This window comes from Xenopus laevis, chromosome 6L, assembly GCF_017654675.1.
Source record: "Xenopus laevis strain J_2021 chromosome 6L, Xenopus_laevis_v10.1, whole genome shotgun sequence".
In the NCBI taxonomy this organism is placed as follows: Eukaryota; Metazoa; Chordata; class Amphibia; order Anura; family Pipidae; genus Xenopus; species Xenopus laevis.
Window position 1 is genome coordinate 75863632 of NC_054381.1, and position 23366 is coordinate 75886997.

The 23366-nt window shown below is 38.7% G+C and overlaps 1 protein-coding gene across 3 annotated transcripts in view; it reads right to left on the reverse strand.

The window, feature by feature from the left end:
- Positions 1-3399: 3399 nt before the first annotated feature.
- The window catches only part of dnah5.L (dynein axonemal heavy chain 5 L homeolog), a 236480-nt gene continuing 216513 nt past the window's right edge, over positions 3400-23366 (reverse strand). For all 3 annotated transcript variants that reach the window (XM_018267644.2, XM_018267645.2, XM_018267646.2), the window contains 11 exons: positions 23243-23364; positions 20655-20804; positions 19872-20117; positions 18965-19184; positions 18525-18730; positions 12391-12594; positions 12074-12289; positions 7461-7673; positions 4867-5019; positions 4549-4780; positions 3400-3724 (listed from right to left, as the gene is read on the reverse strand). In XM_018267644.2, the coding sequence (XP_018123133.1) occupies positions 3573-3724; positions 4549-4780; positions 4867-5019; positions 7461-7673; positions 12074-12289; positions 12391-12594; positions 18525-18730; positions 18965-19184; positions 19872-20117; positions 20655-20804; positions 23243-23364 (2114 nt within the window). In that variant the 3' untranslated portion in view covers positions 3400-3572. The remainder of the gene's footprint in view (positions 3725-4548; positions 4781-4866; positions 5020-7460; positions 7674-12073; positions 12290-12390; positions 12595-18524; positions 18731-18964; positions 19185-19871; positions 20118-20654; positions 20805-23242; positions 23365-23366) is intronic.

Below are 23366 nucleotides of genomic sequence, written 5' to 3' on the forward strand. Positions count from 1 at the left end.
AAAGGGATATGGGTGGGAATATCAGAACACCTTAAACAAAACATGTAACATAAGTAGAGTTTCGGTAATATGCATAATTTAACAATCTAGAAGACCATATTGGTGTATGTAAGGATGATACTCTTCCTGTGGGGAAAGTTTCAGCTCTTTAGTTTGTGGTGCCGGGGGCTACATCTTAGAGATGTGTGGCTGAGCTGGTATGTTCGATAGGTCCCCGAATTTCGCTGTGGCTTTCTGCAAATACAAGCAATAAGTCTGTTCCACATATTAATATGGGGGGGAAGGTATCTTATGAATCATTTTTTCAGATGAGTTGCGTCTGTTGATTCTCCAACTCAGAAGTAAAGTTTTATCTGGCTGAGAGCTGTCCCAGAAGTTAAATGTCCATTCTATCGAAAACCCTAAGCCTTTTATAGTAGGAGAAAAAGTTCACTCCGTTCTATCAGGGGTACTTGCTGGAGAATGCCTGTGCCTCTTAGAAGGTTTTTGCCATTGTGCTGTGTCCAGCATGTCCAAAAAATCTCCACAGTAGGCCAGTTCTCTCCACTTTTTGAGGTCCATTGATGGCAGACCAATTTTCTCATTCAGTTATAGCAATGTTATTTTAAGGGCCAATTTTCTTCAGCATAAAAAATGTGTGCTTAGAAATGAAATCTGCCTGTAATTATAATATATACAAACCTCTATAACAGTAAGAAAATATTTATTTAGCAGTTGATTAACTCATCAACACAAACACATTACAATACTTTGAAGATGAATAATGCATTGCCATAATAATTGTAATGTATTTGAAATGTATTTTATTTTGCTCAGTCCTACTGAACGTTAAAACATTTTATTTAGCTCAGTTCTAATGAACATTAAAAGTAAATAAAAATGCAATGTCCACAGATAACGCTACATAAAAAGGATTTGTGAAATAAAAATCCATTCAGCCTACAATGAAAAACAACATTTTATTGCACCAGCGGCTTCCCTCAGGCTACTTACAGGAGAACATCCCATACACAGGTGAAGTATAGTGCTTATCCCTTGAATAGATATTTGCTTTTCTTTAAGTCATACCTCTTCTTTTCTTTTTATATGAAATGTGTAACAGGAGCTGAAAACGTGTGTCACAGCCTACCCACTGGATATTAGTTTTGCAAATCTGGTCAGTGTAGGATGATGTAACCTAGTCAAAGAAGTTGTGCATAAAAAGAGGCCTAAATCTATTGAGTTTAACCATTCAAAATACTCTTCAAGCTGATCATTTTGTGTGAAACAAGGCCTAATTATATCTAGTTTAACTGTTCAAAATACTCTTCAAAGTGATCCAGGCGAACACAAACAACATACCAGCTGACTACAGGATCATGGAGGAAAACTGACTCCAAAATATCAATGAGATTTCTAAATGAATCATTTACTATTGTTTTACCAAAGTAATACAATTATTTAACCCGTCTTTCGCAAGAAAGGAATGCAACCTATCCCATGCTAGTACACTTTCTAGACCTGGAACTTTGATAAAATTACTTTGTTAAATGTTTGTTCAATTTTAGAAAATCCATACATACACACCAGATATGAAATATGGTCCAGGTGCATATGCCCCAGATGTTATCACTTTGGGTTAAATTAGTTCACTCCCATTGCCTGAAAGCCATAGCTTGATGAGAAGTCCAACATTTACTTCAAAAAGAGATGTAAACAACTGGACCCCTGCAAACATTTAGTTATGTTCCAACAAAGATTACTGTTTTAAACTGATGCTGCTTGTCTAGTTGAGTGCATCTATTTTTTAAGTACACTTAGGTATGTTTAATGGATCACTGAAATTACTAGTGATGAGATTTTTACTGTGCGTGCATCTTTTTAAACAGTTGTCAACACGATTGCAACATTTAAAAAAATGCCAGCACAGAAAGCCAGCTTTTATTAATATGCCGGCCTTTGGGTGTCATGTTTATTCCCCGGTAATAAAGTCTTCTTATTTCTTCACCTGCTGTGGTAGAGAAATCACACAGGACCAGCTTTTCTGCTGGTGGTGAGCAGCTGTGATATGATAATTTTACTCACACATTATCAGTCATATTTTTGGGTGACAAAACTACTCAGAACCTACCATCATGTTTCTTTATGAAGGCACTGCATACTGTTTTACAGTACATAATAACACAGACATTTAAGAATCTTATAATAATTTCTATATTCTATATAGGTACAGTACCTGTGACACGTGTCTAAGGCAGCAGCCTTTGGGTGGTGTCTATATGCAACTCACCTCCCCAGTTCCTAAATCTGGTGGCGCGGCTGAGGAGTAGGGGTAACTGTCTCTTCCCCAATCAAGCTTGTACTTTAACTGTTTGTGGGATAGGGGGCAGGTAAGGTTCAGGTTCTGAATATTAATCTGAATCTTAATTGAATAGTAACCAGTGTGTTAGCTGGGGTTTCAGTTGGAAAAACTGTAATAAACTGTAATAAAGTGTTAACTGAAAAAAAAAAATAGATGAACATCTATACCTTTCAGTACGGGTATCCTGTAGCAAAATGTCAAACAGTACACCAACATGCAGATATTGTATAGTATAGTTTCATTATAGACTTAGAAGATAATTTTCTGCCTATACATGGAATGACAAAGATGCAGCATGAGATCTGCCCATTTACAAAAACGTTAGGATAATCACGCACCAGCAAATTTCTCAGCTGTGAATCTGGAAATTTCATTTCATTCAGGTCTTAAATTATCTACTTTCTGGCCAAAATAGTATGGTCAGGAATAGAGTCAATATAGGAATAGAAAGGGGGTACTTGTTTTGAAGTATTCAACTAATAAACATTCGCCATTGCCACTAAACTTCATATCCTCTCTTTAATCCCCACAGTGTATATAGGCACTCAAAACAAACTGTAAATTGTCTCTGAGTCTTGCTTTGATTAACTTCATTGTTAAAATATGTTTGTTGAGACATGAGTAGATATTTCTACTAATCTCCTTGTCTATAGTCGGCCTTAATTGTAAAAAATGTAAATATTGCTTTAGTTTAATCATCTATAGTATTTGTAACAATCTATTAATGTATTACTCAATATATACATTTATCGGTTAATACTTATCAATGTGGATTGTCTGCATTCTCAAAAGAACTGTAACCTTAATGAGAGGGGTGAATAATGTTATTATTAACAATATACTGTATCAAATCTTACACAGATACTATTGAACCCCATCTAAGAGAGCCAACTCCAATGTCCTTCCCTGCCCCAGCACTATTACCAAACAGATCATATCTGTGGTTAAAAATGTGCTAAGATTTTCCTACAGCTTTCATGATTTTCCTTTTTTAGTCTTTCTCCAGGGGAAAGTAGAGTAAACACAACCACATTTCTTATAACAAACTAGAAAAATCATTGTATTTAAATATTTATTTTGCAAGTATATAATAAATTAAAACAATAGAATAGGGATCATAACAGTGTTATCTTAAAAATGTCACAAGCTTTGCAATGCTGAGTGTACAGCAAAAAATTACTTGTCAAGAAATATTAACAAGTATTGAGTTGGGAAAAAAAAGATTGGTAAATTATTTGACATCACACAATAAAGCCACACCGCGCAGAATCCAATGGTCTGGAGATTGAACAGTTTTCAAATCAACTGTAGCAATATAATTCAAGTCATTTCGCACTGGTTTCTTATAGATGGGACAGGAGTAGAATCCATTGTCTTTTGCAACTATAACATAAAAAAAAAAAAGAATAAAAAATTAAACAATAAAAGCAATGGCTTACAGAAAGGATCCAGCCTTCAATTTATAATGCACCTTTGTTCCCAATTCTATTCAGTGCCAAGCACATAAAATGCTTGCCTGTGTAAATCATTCACTAAAGCATAAGAAAAAAAGGAGCAGGAAACCATTTATATCTTTCTATCTCCGTGAATGCCTTTTGTTGTCCAAGCACTGTACTCGCACATTGTGTTTTATGCCATTCACCCATTGCTTTTGCTGCTTAGTACAGTTTTTGTTGCCAACGACATCTGAAAAGATTACTGCAAAGGAAGCTGTGACATGTAGCACATTGAGCCTAAATTTGGAAGCAAGTCAGACTATGTATGTGCTGCTCTTCTTTTTAATGTTAAAGGAAAAACACAATAATGAAAACATGTTCTGTGTTCCAAGGTGGATAAAGCAGTATGGGAATAAGTATAATTGCACAGCTGTATGGAACTTTTTGCAACATAATATTGTGCTTCTACAGGAAAAAATCAGATACATTTGTCAATGATGCAGTTTCTGTACCAGCATGGAAATTTGCTCTTTGTTAGTAATAAATCCCATTTTTTAGGATTTATAGCCTACTTCTTTTTATTATCCTATAATGTTTAAATGCACTACAACAACTGTTTACACAACCCAAATGCAGTCTTCACTTGTATTTCAAATTTTTCCATCACATTACTTCAAAAACAAAGACAGGTCTAAAGAAAAATATTTAACAACTAATGTTCTGCTTAGAGGAAATCTGCATACAGTCAACATTGTCATTCACTCTACTTACTTGTAGTATCTGCATATATTCTGATGACAGGCATCATTTCAAATAATACTTTTGGCTTTGATTCCATCAACTTTAGATTTCGCCTGTCCCAGCCAGCTCCATCAAGGTACAATCCATAAACATAGACACCCTCGGATGGTGGTGCTGTAATATCATCCTTCATCCATTTGGTGACTTCATTGCATAGCATTACACTGTCTAATGCCCACCCTTTGTTAGCACGGGTTATTTCCTAGTAAGAGAAACAATGAAAGCAAAGTGTTTTGTAATAAACAAATAAATGTAGCATAAAATGTATACTGTTGCTTCACTTTCTACCTGTCTCATTGCAGTCAAAAATCCTTGGGGATTAAAAAATCCTGTCATCCAGAAACAGTTTGGTCTACTTTCAAAAATCCAAGACGAAAACTGCCGGTTCCTCTCCAGCAGTTCACTAAACCAAAACCCTAGTGTACTAGAAGCCCAGGATGCCTAAGGTAAAAAACAAAAACAAAAAAACATTTGTTAACTAAATGCTACTATACAGTATTAACTGAAGTTGACAGATGAAAAAAGTGTTTCACAGTAAAAGAAAAAAACTTAAACCTTGATCTGTATGACGATGTGTACTTGATTCTGGGAAAAGATTTAATTTCCAAAAAGGGATTCAGGCTTTTTATTTAATCTCTAAACATTTCTACTGGAGGGGATCCAGCCCACCAGCTGGTAGTCTGTTTACAAAGAGAAAATAATCCCTTTAAAATTAATTATTTACACCTGTGAATAATTATCTTCTTACACTATATATTACCATTTTAAGTTTGTAGTCCCCCAGTAGACAATGTGATTGAGTAATAATACCATGGTGCGCTACCCCTTAACTCAGGGGCTATAGTAAATAAGCAAGAAGCTTTTTAGCCCCAGCCAATCAACATACTGTACATCTATAACTAATTCCCTGTTTTAAAGACAAAATGGCAGCTATAGGCAATATTTGGCTCCAATTTCTACACAAACACAGAAAAAAAATCACAGTGCTCTGCCTAATTCACAATGCGGCGTTCACCAGCTGCTATACACACCGTTGGGCTAAAAAGCTCTTTGCTTTTTCACTATAGCCCCTGAGTTAAGGGGAAGTGCACCGTGGTCTTATTACTCCCCCGCATTGTCTACTGGGGGAGTTGATTTTAAATGCACTACAAACCTGAAATGCTAATAGATTGTGTAGGAAGGTGATTATTCACAGGTGTATATATGTGTTGGCTGGGGCTTAAACGCTCCCTGCTTCCTCACTAGAGCGCCTGAGTTAAGTGTAAGTGCACAATGGTCTCACCACACTGGTTGCTGGTGGACTTGATTTCAAATGCACTACAAACTTAGAATGCTCACAAATCGCAAAGTACTCACGTACAATGAGGGGCCTTGACATGGCATGTGAGCTTACATATCTTGGACAAAGTGTGGTACTAACACCTTATTTTTTGTAATAATTATTTTTAAAGCTAAACAGTGCACTGGCAATTTTTTGCTTTCTCTTTGTGTACAAATATTGGCTTTTCATCGTTTATAGCAGCTGGTCAACTCCAGAATGTGGGTTCGACTGAGCGCAGGCACAAAGGTGTTTATAGCAGCTGGTCAACACCACAGCGTGAGTTAAATTGAGCGCTGGTGGTTTTTTAAAGCTGTGCATTACCTGCCAGATCTTCTCCACAGTGGTGCCAATTCCTTGCTCTGTATTTTTGAATTTTGCTGCTATCTATCTACATCACTGATCTGCTTGTGAGTATTAACCCTGTAGTCTTTACAAATAAACCTTTTGTTCCTGTTTGAGAACTTGGTGTCCTTATACCTTATTTAAGCAGCTGAGAGGTATAGTTACACCACACCACTCCATTCCTCCTCTAACATCACTTGGGCCCTACTTGGAATAGGATTCCAATGTAACTGATATTCTTCCAACAATGAAATTTAATTTTAATCCACCTATTCGAATGTAAATACTAATGAGAGATTTATCACACTTCGAAAAAGGAAACAGTTCTAATTAGAATATTTGACACCTAAAACCTGCAGAGTTCATGAACAAGTCAATGGCAGAGGTCAGTTGAGTCATTTGGAAATGAAAAGTTTTGTTTCACTCAATTCGTACGAATCAAATACAAACCATTCCATCAAATATTAGCCATTTAATTAATTAATTTTCCTTAAATAACTTCCCAGTCGAATTGTGAGTATATTCAAAATTAAAAAAAAATTGATGATTTCGAAATTAGACCTTTGATAAAATGGGCCTCCGAGTGTAGAGTAGAGTGTTTCATTTCTTGTAAGTAAAACATGACAGGTTGAACTTTATGCCACACAGAAGTAGGGTGCTCCACCTATTGTTCAATTAACCTTTTTACGCCCATAGACTTGTATGGCATTGTGCATCAAAATAAAAAGACGCGCAACGAAAAAAATTCGCTGCGTGACAATTTTTTTGACGCCCATAGACTTTAATGGGCATCGGCAGCAAATTTTTGTCGAAACGAAACGGGTCAAATTCGCCCATCCCTACACACAAGACCCCCTGCTCCGGGTCCGGAAAATTGGCAACAAAATCTAAAGGCGCTGTAGCACACTGTTCATTTTAGTGAATGCAAAAAGTGATTTTATTGGCTCAATGTAGACTTCAAAAATATGGCAATGTTTCGGGCCACACAGGGCCCTTTATCAAGCCTTGTTAAAGGGCCCTGTGTGGCACGAAACGTTGCCATGTTTTTGAAGTCTACATTGAGCCAATAAAATCACTTTTTGCATTCACTAAAATGAACAGTGTGCTACAACACCTTTGGATTTTGTTTCAGGTTGAACTTGATGGATTTGTCATTTTTCAACCTAAGTTACTATCATAATTGTAGTAATTAATGAAGTTGTCTTCAAATAATATTTACCTTATTCCAACGCTCAGGAACTCTGGCATCATACATACAATCCAAAGCATCTCTGAGGTTTTCACTCATTATAATGGTACCATCAATGGCAAGTTTTAGGTCTGTTAAGGTTGTTCTAACCAAACCTATTACATTCTGCATTCTGTCAATTTCTTGCCTTAAAAATATATTCATAGGCTGGAATGATCCCATTTTTTTAAGTTGTTCTTTGACCTTTAAAAGACAAAAAATATTGGCTATTGGAGTGACAACTGAATTGGCCATGATCTGACTGTTTAATATGCAATAAAAATGATCTGGCAAAAAAAATTGTCAGTAATCACAGTAATAATAAGTAACATGATTAGATTATGAAAAGCAGTGGTAACTGGTAATAGCATGCATAGAATGTTTAGGGGAGGAATTAGCATGTTTAGGGAAGGAAAGAGTGTTGGAAAATAAGGAGATTTTGGGTCCTTAATGTTAAATCTCTTTCTCTCCAGTCTCTGGGGGACACAAGAAGAATGGGGGACACAAGAACAATGGGGCATAGCTGGTACCACTAGGAGTAAGGACACAATCAAAAGAAAAAGAGTGCTGGCTCCTCCTCTGCTGGCTATACCCCCCCCACTCCTGGTTGGCAGAGCCCAGCTCAGTTTGTACCAAAGAGGAACATGAGAATACGTAACTATAAACTTTTAAAGCAGGAAAAAACTTCCAAACAAGAGAAACTCTTGGTCCTAGCCAGACCATGTCTTATGAGATTATGAGAGCCTCCATCCAGGTAGGGAAGTCCTGTGTCCCCCAAGAGACTGGAGATAAAGAGATTTAACTGTGAATACACAAAATCTCCTTTTCTCCATTCTGCTTGGGGGAAACAGGAACAATGGGGACATACCAAAGCAAACCCCTGATTTGGGGTGAGAGTAAAGGCCATATTTGGAATCCACCACTGCAGCTTGAAGAATCTTCCAACGCGGGTGTCAGATGCCACAAAAACTCCAAACCTCTCCTTGCTGATGCAATTGCAAAAAGGAATACGGTCCAAAGCCTTCGGTTCAAAGGGGGCATGTTGTAGTGCTCTCAAAACAATGGAAAGATCCCATGTGGAGATTGGTGCTCGGAAAGGGGGGCGACGTGGGCCACCCCTTGTATAAATGTGTTAACATCCAGGATGATTGCTAGCCGTTTTTGGAAAAGACGGATAGGGCTGAGATCTGTGACCTGAGAGATCCGAGAGACAGCCCCATGGCAAGGCCCTTTTGAAGGAATTCCAGGTTTGGAATTGAAAATGACTCGAAATCCACAGTGTGTCGTTGACACTGCTGCTGGTATGTGGACCATACGCTGTGGTATGCCTTCACTAATACAGGCTTGTGGGCTGCCCACATGGTATGTATTACTGCATTGGAGAATCCCTTCCGCTTTAGGATTCGGGCTCAAGAGTTACGTAGTCAAGTTGAGTCTGGCTGCATTGGGATGCTGGATTGGGCATTGGTGAACGAGAACCTGCACCAGAGGTAGTGGCCACGGGTTTGCTATTGAGAGGTTGAGAAGGTCCGTGATTCAGGTTGCATCTGGGTGCAATGAGGATAAGCGTGATTTTCTTTCTTTGAAGTTTCTTGATCGTTCTTGGGAGAAGTGGAAGTGGAGGTAAGGCGTATGCGAGGCGAAAGTTCCATGTGGCTGTGAACACATCTGCATCTATTGCTAGGGGGTCCCGACAGTGGGTGAAGAAGACTGGGACCTTCCGGTTCTGACGCGTCGCCTGAGGTGCACCTCTGGCAATCCCACTATCTCTTGGAAGACCTCTTCTTTTAGTGACCACTCACTTGGGTCCAGTGTTTGGTGGCTGAGGAAGTCTGCCTCCCAGTTTAGCAGACCCAGAATATACAGTAGATGGCTGATAGGTGAGTGTGATAGGATTCTGCCCATTGAAATATGAGTTTTACTTCATTTTGTGCTGATCTGCTCCTTGAGCCCCCTTAAAGGAAAATAAAAACTGTGTAAATAGGTAGGCTGTGCAAAATAAAAAATGTTTCTAATATAGTTAGTTAGCATAAAATGTAATATATAAAGGCTGGAGTGAACAGATGTCTAATATAACAGCCAGAATCCAACTTCCTGCTTTTCAGCTCTATAACTCTGAGTTAGTCAGCGACTTGAAGGGGGGCCACATGGTACATTTCTGTTCAGTGAGTTTGTAATTGACCCTCAGCATTCAGCTCAGATTCAAAAGCAACAGATATGACCCATGTGGCCCCCCTCAAGTCTCTAACCAGGGTAACCAGTCAGTGTAAACCAAGAGAGCTGAAAAGCAGGAAGTAGTGTTCTGACATGTTATACATCAAATCACTCCAGCCTTTATACATTACATTTTTGGCTAACTATATTTTTTATTTTGCACAGCCTATCTATTTACCCAGTTTTTATTTTTACACTGAACAATTCCTTTAATGGTTTATGTATGAAATAGAGTTGCCATAGAGTTGTCTGATCTGAATCTTTACAGCCTGTCCGTACAGTTCTTGTTGCCAGGTTCACAACCCCAGGCGGATTGCTCGATTCTCAAGGATTGGAAGTCGATTTTCTTGCTGGTCCTATTTACCCTGATCTGAGTGCCCTTCCAGGACTGCCCCCCAACCGAAGAGGCTTGCATCTGTTGTGAGTAAACTCTGCCTATGGATAGGTAGGACATCTGCAACTACCCGGAGAGGGGTGCTTGTGTCCTTCTCGATAGTTGGAGTACTTGGAGTAGAGATTTTCTTTTCAATGACTTGAGTATGTCCCACTGGAGTTCACGGAGGTAATGTTGGGTGAAGGGAATTGCGTCTATGGTCAAGACCATAAACCCCAGTACTTTCAAACAGTACCTGATTGTATGTTTCTGTCTCGCTAGAAGAGAGTTGACCAATGTCTGTAGGTGTAAAATCTTCTCCTGTGAGAGAGATTTTTTGAGCCAGCATGTTGAACTGCACCATCTATTGACTGGGAGAGAGGACTTTGTCAGGTTGATGTAGCACCCAAGCTGTTGAAGCTTGGAGACGTTAAAGGTGACCGATTGGTCATACTCCATTTGGACGCAGAGAAAGTGTTTGACCGTTTGGATTGGAGTTTTTTGTTTGACAGTTTGGATTGGAGTTTTTTGTTTGATCCAATACAAAATATGGGATTTGAAGTAGTAATGGGCAAATTTATTCAGCAGGTGCAAATTCACTGCAAATTCCCGAGATTCGCGCGCGGGCGAATAAATTTGCAAAACTGCCTTGAAAATTCGATGGCGTCAAAAAAAATGGATGCTGACGCATTTTCGTCAGTGTCAAAAACGAGACGCCGGCGCTGTTTCGGGAAATTTTCGGTGTTTCGCGTATTTCGCAGGAAATTGTAACATTTTCTGGCGAAACACCCCAAATTCGTCCATCACTAATTTCAAGGCCCTTTCCTGACAGTGATAAGGTCCTCTGATTCTAGAGGACACGGAGAGGGGTTGCTAGAGTTACTATCACTCTCTACCTCTGAGGGAAAAGGGGCCCTTCGTTTAGTGGCTTTTGTCTTTGGGTTCTCTAGCCGTGACAGAAGCTTGTATAGGGATAGGGCTAGTTTTGGTATCCCTGTGGCTAACTGGGCTGCCCAACAGGTAGCCAACAGCTAGTGGCACCTGAAAGACTACGAAGGACTTTTATCCCACGCTGGGAGATAACAATTTAGGCACACTACTCAGTGTAGGTGACTGTGTATCCCCATCTGTCAGAAAATAATACTACCATTGTAGCATGTCCTAACACAAAAACTGAGCTGGGCTCCACCAACCGGGGGGGCGGGGGTGGTATAGCCAGCAGAAGAGGAGCCAGCATTTTTTTCTTTTGATTATGTCCTGCCTCCTAGTGGGACCAGCTATACCCTATTGTTCCTGTATCCCCATTGTTTTTGTGTCCCCCAAGCAGACAAATAGAGAAATTTAAAAGGAAGCAATTGATACTTGATACTGTTTAATATGCAAGAAAAATTAAAGTTGGCAAAGTAACATGAAAAGCAGTGGTAATGGGAAATAGAGTGAATGGAAGGAAAGAGTGGTGGAAAATATTTAAAAGAAGAAGCAATTGACAAGGTTTAGTGGAGAGATATTGCTTACAAAGAGATATGGGGACATTTCCTAATGGGTGTTTATTAATGAATGTAGATATGTGGTGCATTTGAGAAGTGAATGGTACTATAAGAAGGCAGCTAAGGAAACTTGACTAAGAAGCTAGATGTTTGAAAGAAGCAAAAACTGCAGAGGAAGGAGAGGACAAGAGAGCTTCCAAATTTTGTAGGGTACTTTTTTTGGCATTAGTGAGAAGAGAATGAGGACTAATGGTGTGACCAACTGAGTGAGAATAATATCTTTGTAATTTTAAACAAGGAAATATTGCCTCTTAAAGCTGAAGTTTAGTTATTATTAATCAATAGGGCACTATAACTTCTGTGTAGAACTTGAAAAAACTATGAAATTATTTGAGAATAATCATTGGAATCAGAAAATCAATTAAACTCATGCTTCGTTATATTTGTGAATATGAAACCTACCTAAAATGCAGAAATTCAATAATTTATGTAAAATAAAAACATGCCTTAAATGTTAACCATTTACTCACTTCAAAGGGAATGTAATCTGCAGGCAATTTGTCCAACATATCCTCTGCCAATCGTGCAACAACTGCCTCCCGTGTCTCACCTCCTCCACCTGAGCTATCCTTGGGTTGAATATTAAGGATTGTATCCAAAACATCTTTTGCCAGTTTACTTTGATATGTTATATCAGCATTGGGATGTAAGCCAAATACCTCTGGAGTGTCATATGTAGGTAAGCCCTAAATACGAATCAAATAAAATGTAGAGTCACAAAGATAACATAAATTCGAAACCAAAGCACACAGGGATTGTATCTACTGTTAATGCAGATTATATTCACCTGTATATATTGAAGATACTGGTCAGCTGTACTACATTTAGGAATATTGTAGCCTTTGTAAAAACAGAATTCTTGGGTAAACATAGTTTCACTGAACCAAACTTTGGCAAATGTGTTTAGCAGCCGTTTGTCATAGTCATCAGTTACTCTTCCACCATACTGGATTTCACCAATCATATAACGTACTGTTGTCCAGGACACACCCTGAAAGTATAAAAGAACATATCTGGCTTTACACAAAGCACATACTATAAATCCAATTATTAAGAAAATGTAAAAATAGAAAACACACTACATGAAGCAGGCATCTAGAGCTTAATTAAAATGTTTTATGTCAAGGGTATTAAGTTACTTTGTTTGGTTTGAAAGTTAGCATCTCAGTTGTCCTGGCATTAGTGACTTGATGCAAAGGCTTACAGAATGGAATTTGAACTGCTGGATTGTATAATATGTGCCTTGAGCTTGTTCTATCATAACTGTACTGTCAGAACTGAGCTGATGCTGCTAAAGTTTCTTTATTTTATTAAGTTGCAATGCAATGAAGCAAGAAAAATAACAATAAAGATTAATTAAAACATTTTTTTATGTAGTACATTTCTATTAAACTTATATTTCCTGCATTTCCTGGTATATCCATATGTGGAGATCAAACTTGGGAGAAGGTATTATTATTATTATTATTATGTATTTATATAGCGCCGACATATTGCGTAGCACTGTAAAGTAAATGTGATTATACAACTACATCACATGAATTACATATATAAAATATATGGAGTAACAAACATTACAATCAATACAGGTACAAAAAGGTGAGGAAGGCCCTATGCATAGGCATACAGTCTAAAGGGAAGGGGTAATACACAAGGTGTGGGAGTGGGCAAGATCGAATTGAGTGGGTGAGAAATGTGGTATTGTATGTGGTGTTGCGTTTGGTAGTTAAGCAGAGTGAGGGTAGGCTTCTCGAAAGAAGTGCGTTTTCAGAGATTTCGTGAAAGCAGAAAGGTTGGGAGAAAGTCGGACAAACTGTGGAAGAACGTTCCAGAGGAGGGGTGCAGCCCTTGCAAAGTCTTGCAAAGTCTTGAATGCGAGCATGTGAGGAGGTAATGAGAGAAGAGTTGAGTAGCAGGTCAGTAGAGGAGCGTAGTAAGCGAGTGGGTGAGTATATAGAGATGAGTTCAGAGATGTAGGGTGGGGCAGAGTTATGAAGTGCTTTGAAAGTCAGTGTCATTAATTTGAATTTGATTCTGAAAGATAACGGAAGCCAGTGCAGGGATTGACAGAATGGCGAGGCAGAGGAGGAGCGGTTGCTGAGGTGTATGAGCCTCGCAGCAGTGTTCATTATGGACTGGAGAGGTGACAGTCTCTGGAGGGGGAGGCCAATTAAAAGAGAGTTACAGTAGTCTAGACGCGATATGATGAGAGAGTGAATAAGAATTTTGGCAGCGTCTTGGGTGATAAATGATCGTATTTTGGATATGTTCCTTAGGTGGAAGTGACATGATTTAATAAGTGACTGGATATGAGGAGTGAATGACAGGGCAGAATCTAGGATAACCCCAAGGCACCGGGCCTGGGGAGAGGGGGTGATAGTGGAATTGTTAACTATGATGGATACTTCGGGGATGCTACTGGTGTTAGTTGGAGGAAAGAGAACCATTTCAGTTTTAGAGAGGTTTAATTTAAGGTAGTGTTGCGACATCCAGGTAGAGATAGCGGACAGGCAGGAGGAGACGCGAGTTAAGAGTTCTGGGTTGAGATCACGAGATGAGAGATAGATCTGAGTATCGTCAGCATAGAGGTGGTAGTGAAAACCATACGAATTTATTAATTTGCCAAGGGAGGAAGTATAGAGGGAGAATAGTAATGGTCCCAGGACAGAGCCTTGAGGAACTCCAACAGAAAGAGGTAGGGGAGAAGATGATACTCCATTGTAGGAGACACTGAAGGAACGATTGGTGATGTAAGAAGAGAACCAGGACAGGGCTGAGTCACGAAGGCCAAGCGACTGGAGGGACTGGAGGAGGAGAGGGTGATCTACAGTGTCAAATGCGGCTGAGAGATCAAGCAGTATTAGTAGTGAGAAATGATTGTTGGCTTTAGCGGTTAAGAGGTCATTAGTAAGTCGAGTCAGGGCAGTTTCCGTGGAGTGTTGTGGCTTAAATCCAGATTGTAGTGGGTCCAGCAGGTTATTGTCAGAGAGGAATGAGGTAAGTCGGTTGTAGACTAGGCGCTCAAGTAGTTTAGAGATGAAAGGTAGCAGAGAGATAGGTTGGAGGTTGTCAAGATTGGAGGGATCAAGAGAGGGTTTTTTCAGAATGGGGGTGACAAGAGCATGTTTTAGTTGAGAAGGAAACAGTCCAGTTGAGAGCGAAAGATTAAATAGGTGAGTTAAGGCTTTGATTAGACAAGGATTGGTATTGCGGAGAAGTTTTGAGGGAATTGGATCAAGCGGGCAGGTGGTAAGGTGAGAAGAGGCCAGAAGCTTTGAGACTTCCTCATCAGTGACAGGGGTGAAGGAGCACAGGAGAGACTGGGGAGTGTGGAGGGAGGGTGGTGGAAGTCTAGGGGGGTTGAGTAGTGTAATGTCCCTTCGGATAGTGTCAATTTTGTTTTTGAAGTGCTCAGCAATATCTTGAGCAGAGACAGATGTGCATGGAGGGGGTGGAGAAGGGGAAAAGAGAGTGTTAAAGGTGGAGAAAAGTTGTGCTGGTTTTTTAGAAAGGGAGTTAATGAGTGAAGTAAAGTATGTTTGTTTGGCTTGGAAGAGGCTGGTGTTAAAGGAGCGCAGGGCAGATTTGTAGCTCCAAAAGTCTGATTCTGAACGGGATTTGCGCCAGCGATGCTCAAGTGCACGTGAATGTCTTTGGAGCGCTTTTGTATGAGCAGTATGCCAAGGTTGAAGTGGTTTGGGTCAAGAACGTTTAGTTTTTATAGGAGCAAGCTCATTTAGGGCAGTGGTGAGAGTACTATAGTAGACAGAGGTAGCCACATTAGGACATGAGATGGCTGAGATATTAGAGTGAAGAGAGTCAAAGGAAGAAGAAAGATGTGACACGTCTACAGCTTGCAGGTCACGGTAAGTACGTGTTTGGGGAATAGCAGGGGGTGAGGTGGGAGTTAGTGAGAGTTGAAATGTGAGCATATTGTGATCAGAGAGGGGAAATGGGGAGTTAGTAAAATTGGAGGTTGAACAGAGTCTGGTAAATATGAGATCCAGAGCATTACCATTGGAGTGAGAGGGGGAGTCTGAGCACAAAGATAAGCCTAGGGAGGAGGTTAGTGAAAGAAGTTTAGAGACAGAAGAGTTGTTAATGTTGTTAACGGGTATATTAAAGTAACCTAATATGATGGATGGGATGTTAGATGAAAGAAAGTAAGGAAGCCAAGCAGCAAAGTTGTCCAGAAATTGTGCAGTTGGTCCTGGTGGTCGATATATAACTGCAATGCAGAGTGAAACAGGAGAAAAGAGCCTAATGCAGTGAGCCTCAAATGAGGAGAATGATAAAGAGGGAACAGGTGGAAGAACTTTAAAAGTACAGTGGGGAGAGAGAGAAGCAAACCTACCCCAGCTCCAGGTCTGTTACCAGGTCTGGGAGTATGAGTAAGGTGTAGGCCCCCATAGGACAGAGCAGCAGGTGAGGCAGTGTCAGTAGGAGAAAGCCAGGTTTCAGTAAGCGCAAGTAGGTTAAAGGAATTTGCAATGAAATGGTCGTGTATAGCGGTGAGTTTGTTGCAGACAGATCTGGCATTCCAGAGAGCACATGAAAGATTAACTGGGTTTTTGGGTATATGAGTAAGTGTTCTGTACTGTTGGAATTTGCTCCGGAGAGAAGGAGCTCGTGGCCGTGATATAACTGGGATGGGGTAAGGGCCAGGGTTTGGGGAAATGTCCCCAGCTGCCAGCAATAGAAAGGAAAGATAGACTAAGTGAGAGTGGGATTTATAAGTTCTTGGTTTGTATGAAAAGGAGGAGTTTTGTGGAATAGCTAGACAGAGTACTTTATAAACTTCATGTGTGGAGAGGGAAGGAGAGGAGAGTAGAGAGGCTGAGATTTGTATAGAACTGGGATTTGCTGGAGGAGGTAGTGAAAAATGTTTTATGAAGCATGAGAGTGAAAGGAGGAGAAATGCAGGATAAAGCATGTTTGGAGTAAGAAATTACAAACTAGCAGGTACAAACAAATTTGTTTTCTTCTTAACCCAGATGGTTCACTGTTGATTGCAGGGGAATCTGGTTCCTTTTGCCTTGTCCAACTGCCTTGTTTAACTGTCATTTCTAAGCACTTGTGAAATTTTAGCACTCGTGCCATGCCCCAGACACGAGTGCCATCCCCAATACTGGGTCTGAATTTATATGTAGCTGATTGGGAAAACCAGAGCCTAATTAATCAATTAATCAATTAAATAGCTAGCAAAGGGCAGAGTTTTACAAACACCAGAACCAGGCTTGGGGCTATAAAAGGTATATCTCCTGTAGACTGAAAAGAGGAACACATTCCTAATGGGTCAGAAAAACAACCCAGATAGAAAACTTGCAAGGCAATTACTGCCTGCTTTCCTGCTAAACATATAGGGGCATATTTATGAAGCTGTAAGGTATTTTGTTGTAAATTGCATGATCTTTCTGATTGTTATATTATCAGTTATTTGTTTATTGTATATTTGACAGTTTTCTTTAGCAAATTGTTTGTATATTTCACTACATGCATATTTATCATTACATAAAATCGTTTGTTATATTGTGTATAAAGTATTTTCTTAGTTTGTTTTCATGAAAGCATTTTGCAACCCAAACTGAAGGCAAAACTAAAAGGGATTATGTTATGATTTTTTGGTGCAGTTTTTATCACAATGTGTACATTGGAAATAATTAATTCTACCATTGTCAATATTATTCTTGAAACAATAATTGTATTTTTTTATTGTAATAAAGGTGTTAAGGCAGTCATCTCAGGTAATTGTGCCTTCAGAAACAGCCAGCACCCCAGCAACTGCTTTTGGATATCTACTGTTTCTCCAATTCAGTGATATCATTACAAGTTGTGGGGTCTAGTTCAATTTATTTTATCTTCTGTGCTATACAGATATCTACCAGTAAATGGGGAGTATTTTTAGCATTGCCAACAATTTCTGAGTTCATGGAGATCTATGCAATGCAGAAATCTTCGCTACCCTTTAAGTATCCTGAAAGGGTAAAGCATATTTTTCCGCTGGAATATTTGTTTGTTTTCGCATAGTAGATCAGCATTATTACATTTACATGGAATATATGCAGCCACAAAGTGGTGGACCAATGCCAGTAGCTGCCTTATCCAGCAGAGGAAGCAGCAGTCCGAGGAAGCCAGAGAAGCCTGCAGTCCGGATGGGGCCCTCCACAGGATTTTTATGGTCCACAGTCTTCTCTAGGACTCCATAGACTTTATTGTACGACATCATCATTTTTAATATAATCAGGCCCTCAAAAATGATGTATGAAAATTAATTGGCCCACTACATGTAATCAGGGCTGTCATCAGGGAGGGGGCGGAGGAGGGGGGAAGAGTTGTACCGGGCCTGGAGGGTAAGGGGGGCCTGGCAGAGCCGCACTTACTTGATTAGCCAGGCCCCCCTGACAGCAGGTGGGCAAGGCTAATGAAGTAAGTGCAAAATGGCAGGGGCACCATTTTTTTTAAACTTCTGTGGGGGCAATATTTTTTACATTTTTACAGGGGTACTGGTACGTGTAAGGTACTAGCCACCAATATTTTTTATGGGGGGCCCTGAACACAAATGTTTTTTTTTTAGGGGGGGCCTGTGCAGACCCTAGCCACCAATGTTTTTTTGTTGTTGTTTTTTTACTGTGTGGTGGGGGGTGGGCCTTGCAGTTGGGTGCAACCCAGGGGCCCAGGAAATTGTCGTATGGGGCCCTGTGATTTCTGATGGTGGCCCTGCATGTAATACGTTGGACAGTAGTGCCTGCAAGGATCAGACATAATTGCATAGTTTCAGAACCTGTAAATTGAATTTGAATTGGCTGTATTTCACACATTTTTTATTTCTTAGTTCTTGAGAAAACTAAATATCCCTATAATGTCTTTTGTGTATCAGCAAGTGTAAGTAGATACATCAATACTTCTTATAGCAGTATCTACCTTTTTAATATCCATGTCATCAAGGTGATTCTGTATAAACTGTACAGTAGCATTAAAATCAGCCTGATTAAACTCATATGGGATATTCCACCCCAATGGACCAAACTTGCGTCTCTCCTGAACTGTTGAGTGCAAGAATCCAACTGCATACAGCATAGGCTTCCACTGTGCCAAGTTACTTACATCAAGTAGATCTTGGCTTACCCCTGTGGGGAGAGAAAGGCAAAATCTATGAAAAGTACAGAAAAAAACACAACATTTTTGCATTGCTTAATGGTGTTATTGCTGTTAATGCCTAGGGATGCACCCAATCCAAATTCACCATTTTGAGATTTCTCCAAATTCCAAATCTTTTATGAGGGATTTGTCTGAATTCCAAACCGAATCTGGGCAAATAAAATTGCATAACAATGTGAGAATAAACAGAAAACAAGACCTACCACCATATGTTCTTTTGAGACCAGCTTTAAGACCTTGAGGAGGTTCATTTGTAAACTTGATGGACATTTGCAGAAGTGTGATGGGGAATTGCCTGTGAACTTCAGTGGTCATCCATAAGCGGAAGGATTCGTGTACATTATCAGTCTCTATGATAGTGTCCATCAACTCATCTAGAAAGTCTAGGCCTAGGTGGCAGTTCTGCAGGAGAGCCCAACCTCCCTTAAAAGAATTGAGAAAACAGTGACTTCATTATTTTTAACAGAGATTATAACATTTTTAGGAATTTCAAGTAACATTTGCTTCCAAAGGCAGACCTATCAGCGAAAAATGATCAGCATGACATATAGGCAGCTTTAATGTACATTAAGATTTTGAAAAGTAATTTTTTAATGTCAGTATCACTTAAAGTCCAATAACAATCACTGTTTAGAGTAGGGATGCACCAATTCCAGGATTCGGTTTGGCCAATATTTGGCCTTTTTCAGCAGGATTCAGATTTGGCTGAATCCTTGTGCCTGGCTGAACCAAATTTGCATATGTAAGTTAGGGGCGGTAGGGAAATCACATGACTTTTCGTCACAAAAGAAGAAATTTTTCCACTTTTTCCTTTCCTGCCCCTAATTTGCATATGCAAATTAGGATTTGGATTCGCTTCAGTATTTGGCCGAATCTTTCACCAAGGATTAGGGGATTCGGCTGAATCCCAAATAGTGGATTCGGTGCATCCCTAGTTTAGAGAAATGGTTTTGTGTATTCAATGAACTTTATTAAATAAAACATGATAACATTAAGGCCCTATGCTCAAATACAATACATGATTTCTGCAAAACAGATGTCCTATTGACAATTTTAACTGTATTTATTATAATACATTTACTTGATTGATCAATATATTTATTGACTTACATTGGCCATTGTTTGTTGCAAAAGTTTCCGAGCATGGATCTCTTGACCCTGTCCCATGGAAACATAACGTGTCTCAATTTTCTGCCTTTTCCCAAGGGCAATTATAGAATCTGTTGGGTCAGATCCCATTGAAAGAAAGCAGATAAGTGGGGTTCTTGGATTAGATTCTTCCCAGGTTTTTTCCAAATCCAAGACAACTCCTTCTGCATATTTGTTACCCATTGAATCCATGATATACTTTCTGGCCTAAAACAGAGTGCAAATATTTAGAGAGCATTGTTAAAGGAGATGTTCACCTTTGAGATAACTTTTAGTAAGATGTAGAGAGTGATATCCTGAGACAATTTGCCATTTGTTTTAATTTTTTATTTGTGGTTTTTAAGTTATTTATCTTTTTATTCAGCACCTCAATTTGCATTTTAAGCAATCTGGTAACTAGGGTCCAAATTACCCTAGCAACCATGCAGTGATTTGAATAAGAGACTGGAATATGAATAGGAGAGGGGCTGAATAGAAGGATCAGTATTAAAAAGTAACAATACATTTATAGCCTTACAGAGCATTTGCTTTTTAGAAAGGGTTAGCGACGCCCATCTGAAATCTGCAAAGAGTCAGAAGAAAAAGGCAAATAACTAGAAAACAAATGAGAACCAATTGAAACATTAATTAGAATTGGCCATTCTATAACATAATAAAAGTTACCTTAAAAGTGAACAACCCCTTTAAGAGTTATAGATAACTGACACAGCTATTTCAGCCCTAAAACATTTTTCAATTATTTACCTGAGCAATGGTTCTGTCTGGACACCAAGATCGAATCAGCAGTAGGCGTCTGAAACAATCAAGTGCTTGATCATACCCGCTAGGAACAACCTCCTCCTCTGGACATTCTTTATCAAACCACAATTTCCATTGTTTTTCATTTCTAGAAATCTGAAATAAATTGATAGGATATTTTTTTCTAGCAATGTAAAATATACTTAGAAAATACAATGCCCATAATTAGGCACTAAAAAAAATACATAATTTTTCCTCCGTAGAGCAAACATTTAAAAAAATTAAATAACTATATAAAATCCCTCAAATAAATGACTAATGGATGGTTTAGATCAGGGGTGCCCAAAAGGTAGATCGGGATCTACCAGGTAGACCTTTAGCTGGTGGTAAGTAGATCTCAAGACAATGTCAACAAACAGCTTGTCTAAATCATCCTCCTGTTTCATGCTTTTCATTCAGATATTTATTATGTTAAAGTTACATAAGAAATGGTTGTATGCTAAAAATAGCAATATACATTTTCTCACAAATCAATACTGTATTTAAGTAATAATCCATGGAACAGAATGCTAACAATGCTTTTATGGATGTAGATCATAATGGGACAACAGCACTAAAAGTAGACCTTGCATTAGTAAAGTATGGGCGCTCCTGGTTTAGATGTATGTAGTATGTGATGTATTTAATGCTATAGCAGTACATCTTCACACAATACCCCTGGCTTGTGTAGGTCTATAGGGTCTTTACTGTTACCAAAGACAAAAAGGCTCTTCCCTGCACACCCCCTTAAATATATTACAGGCCTCTTATCTATCTTACTTTAGAAACTTCTCAGGGGGTACCTTTGTGTGATCAGACTTAGTGGTTGCTGTCACCTACTGACCAAAGTTTAAATTACACTTAACTATATAAAAATATGCAATCTCCATACATACATTAAGAGGCAGATTTATTAAGTTTTCAATGTTATTTTGGAGTCAAAAATCGATTTCAGGTTAAGACATTTTTTTCATGATTTATTATACCCCAACCCTGGAAATAGCTTGAATCTGAGAATGCACCTTCTAAAACTTCAAGTTTTTTTTTTTAGCAGAAAACTCGAATTGATCGAGAATGTTTTTTTCCCATTCGAGTTTTTTCTTAAATTAGAAACCATTGGCATGCTGAGTTCATTTGAGGAATAAAAAACTCTGTTAGTAACTCTGTAACTAACAAGGGAAATGCAAACACTGCAAATATAAACAAAATATTTGTAATACTATGGGGCATATTTATCAGAGTGAAACTGCAGAGCCAGAGTGAAATTCCACAGTTGTCTCAAAGTTTGTTGAGGCCTTATTTTTAAATGGTTAAAAAATATTATGGGTGCCTTTCAATAACTGGCACAAATTTGAAGTCACACAGCTATAGGATGCAAAAGGCGAATAACATCCATAGCAAACTTTTTGATAGTGGCACAACTGCCCCCCCCCCCCAAGACATGTTGCATGCATGCTCTTACCTGCAGACTTCCTTGTAGAGTGCATGTTTACTTTGGGGGGCCTACCCGCGGCACCCCAAGGAGTTACACCACTACTTATTTAGATGTATTCGTGTACAAGATATTGAGGAAACCTCCTATCTCAGGTGCAACTATTAACAAGTGGTAATATTAACTGCTCTTTAGCTTTGGAGCAATTTTTTAGCAATTCATTTTCAGCTTCATTTTTCAAAGCATTGAGCACCTTCGCCCATTAGAACAGAAAGCAATTTGCATTGGGGAAAAAAGTACTTAAATAGGTACTGTATAAAGTTTTAATAAATAGGGCAAATATTGCTAGAAATCCTTTAGTATTCCCCAAGTCTATATTTGATAGAATATTTACTTCCAATATCCTTAAATGACAGTAGGGTGTGTAGTGTTTATATATATATATATATATATATATATATATATATATATATATACACATACACACAAAGAGTATTTAAGTTAGTTTTTAGGTCGCTATGAGTAAAATAGTCATACATAGGATCATTTTTTTTCTTCAAAGATATATTTCTAAAGTACATTACTTTTCTCATGCAAACAAAAGGAATACGTTCCAAATCATCTTTTACTGTTTTTTCTTTTAACAAGGTCTCTTTCAGACTTTCATGTTGTGGTAGGGAAATTAGATTATAAACTCATCTGGAGCAGCATTTGATGTAACTAACACATTAATTTGTGTAATGGTACAGTGTAAAAAAATCAGTGTTGTATAAATAAAGTATAATAATATCATGGTGAACAGAACTTATGGTCTAATATATTTTGGAGTGGGTAACCAAGAAAGGGTCCTTGTGCATATATTATTGAGAAAAAAAATTGGCAACACCTTCTGTCTCTGCTTGTACACTTTATGCAGAAAAGTGCTCTCATATGAGACCAATGGATGAATAGACAAACTACTGATCATACTTAGATGCGGACTATCTTCCTTTTTTTCTGTTTGTATAAAGCAAATACATTTTAATCCCCCATGTGTTATGCTGTTATAGACATAGACGTTTAGTGCATGATAAAAGACAAAATAGTCAATGCACAGCACAAAGTATGTGTACTGTCTACTTACCTGTTCAAGTATGTCAGAAAATTGCCTCAGTTTACTTAACTCTACAATGTTAAGCCAGGTCATGTCCAGGATCCATTTTGAAGGTTTAGCTGGGCAAGCTTTAAGATCTAAGGAAGCTCCACCT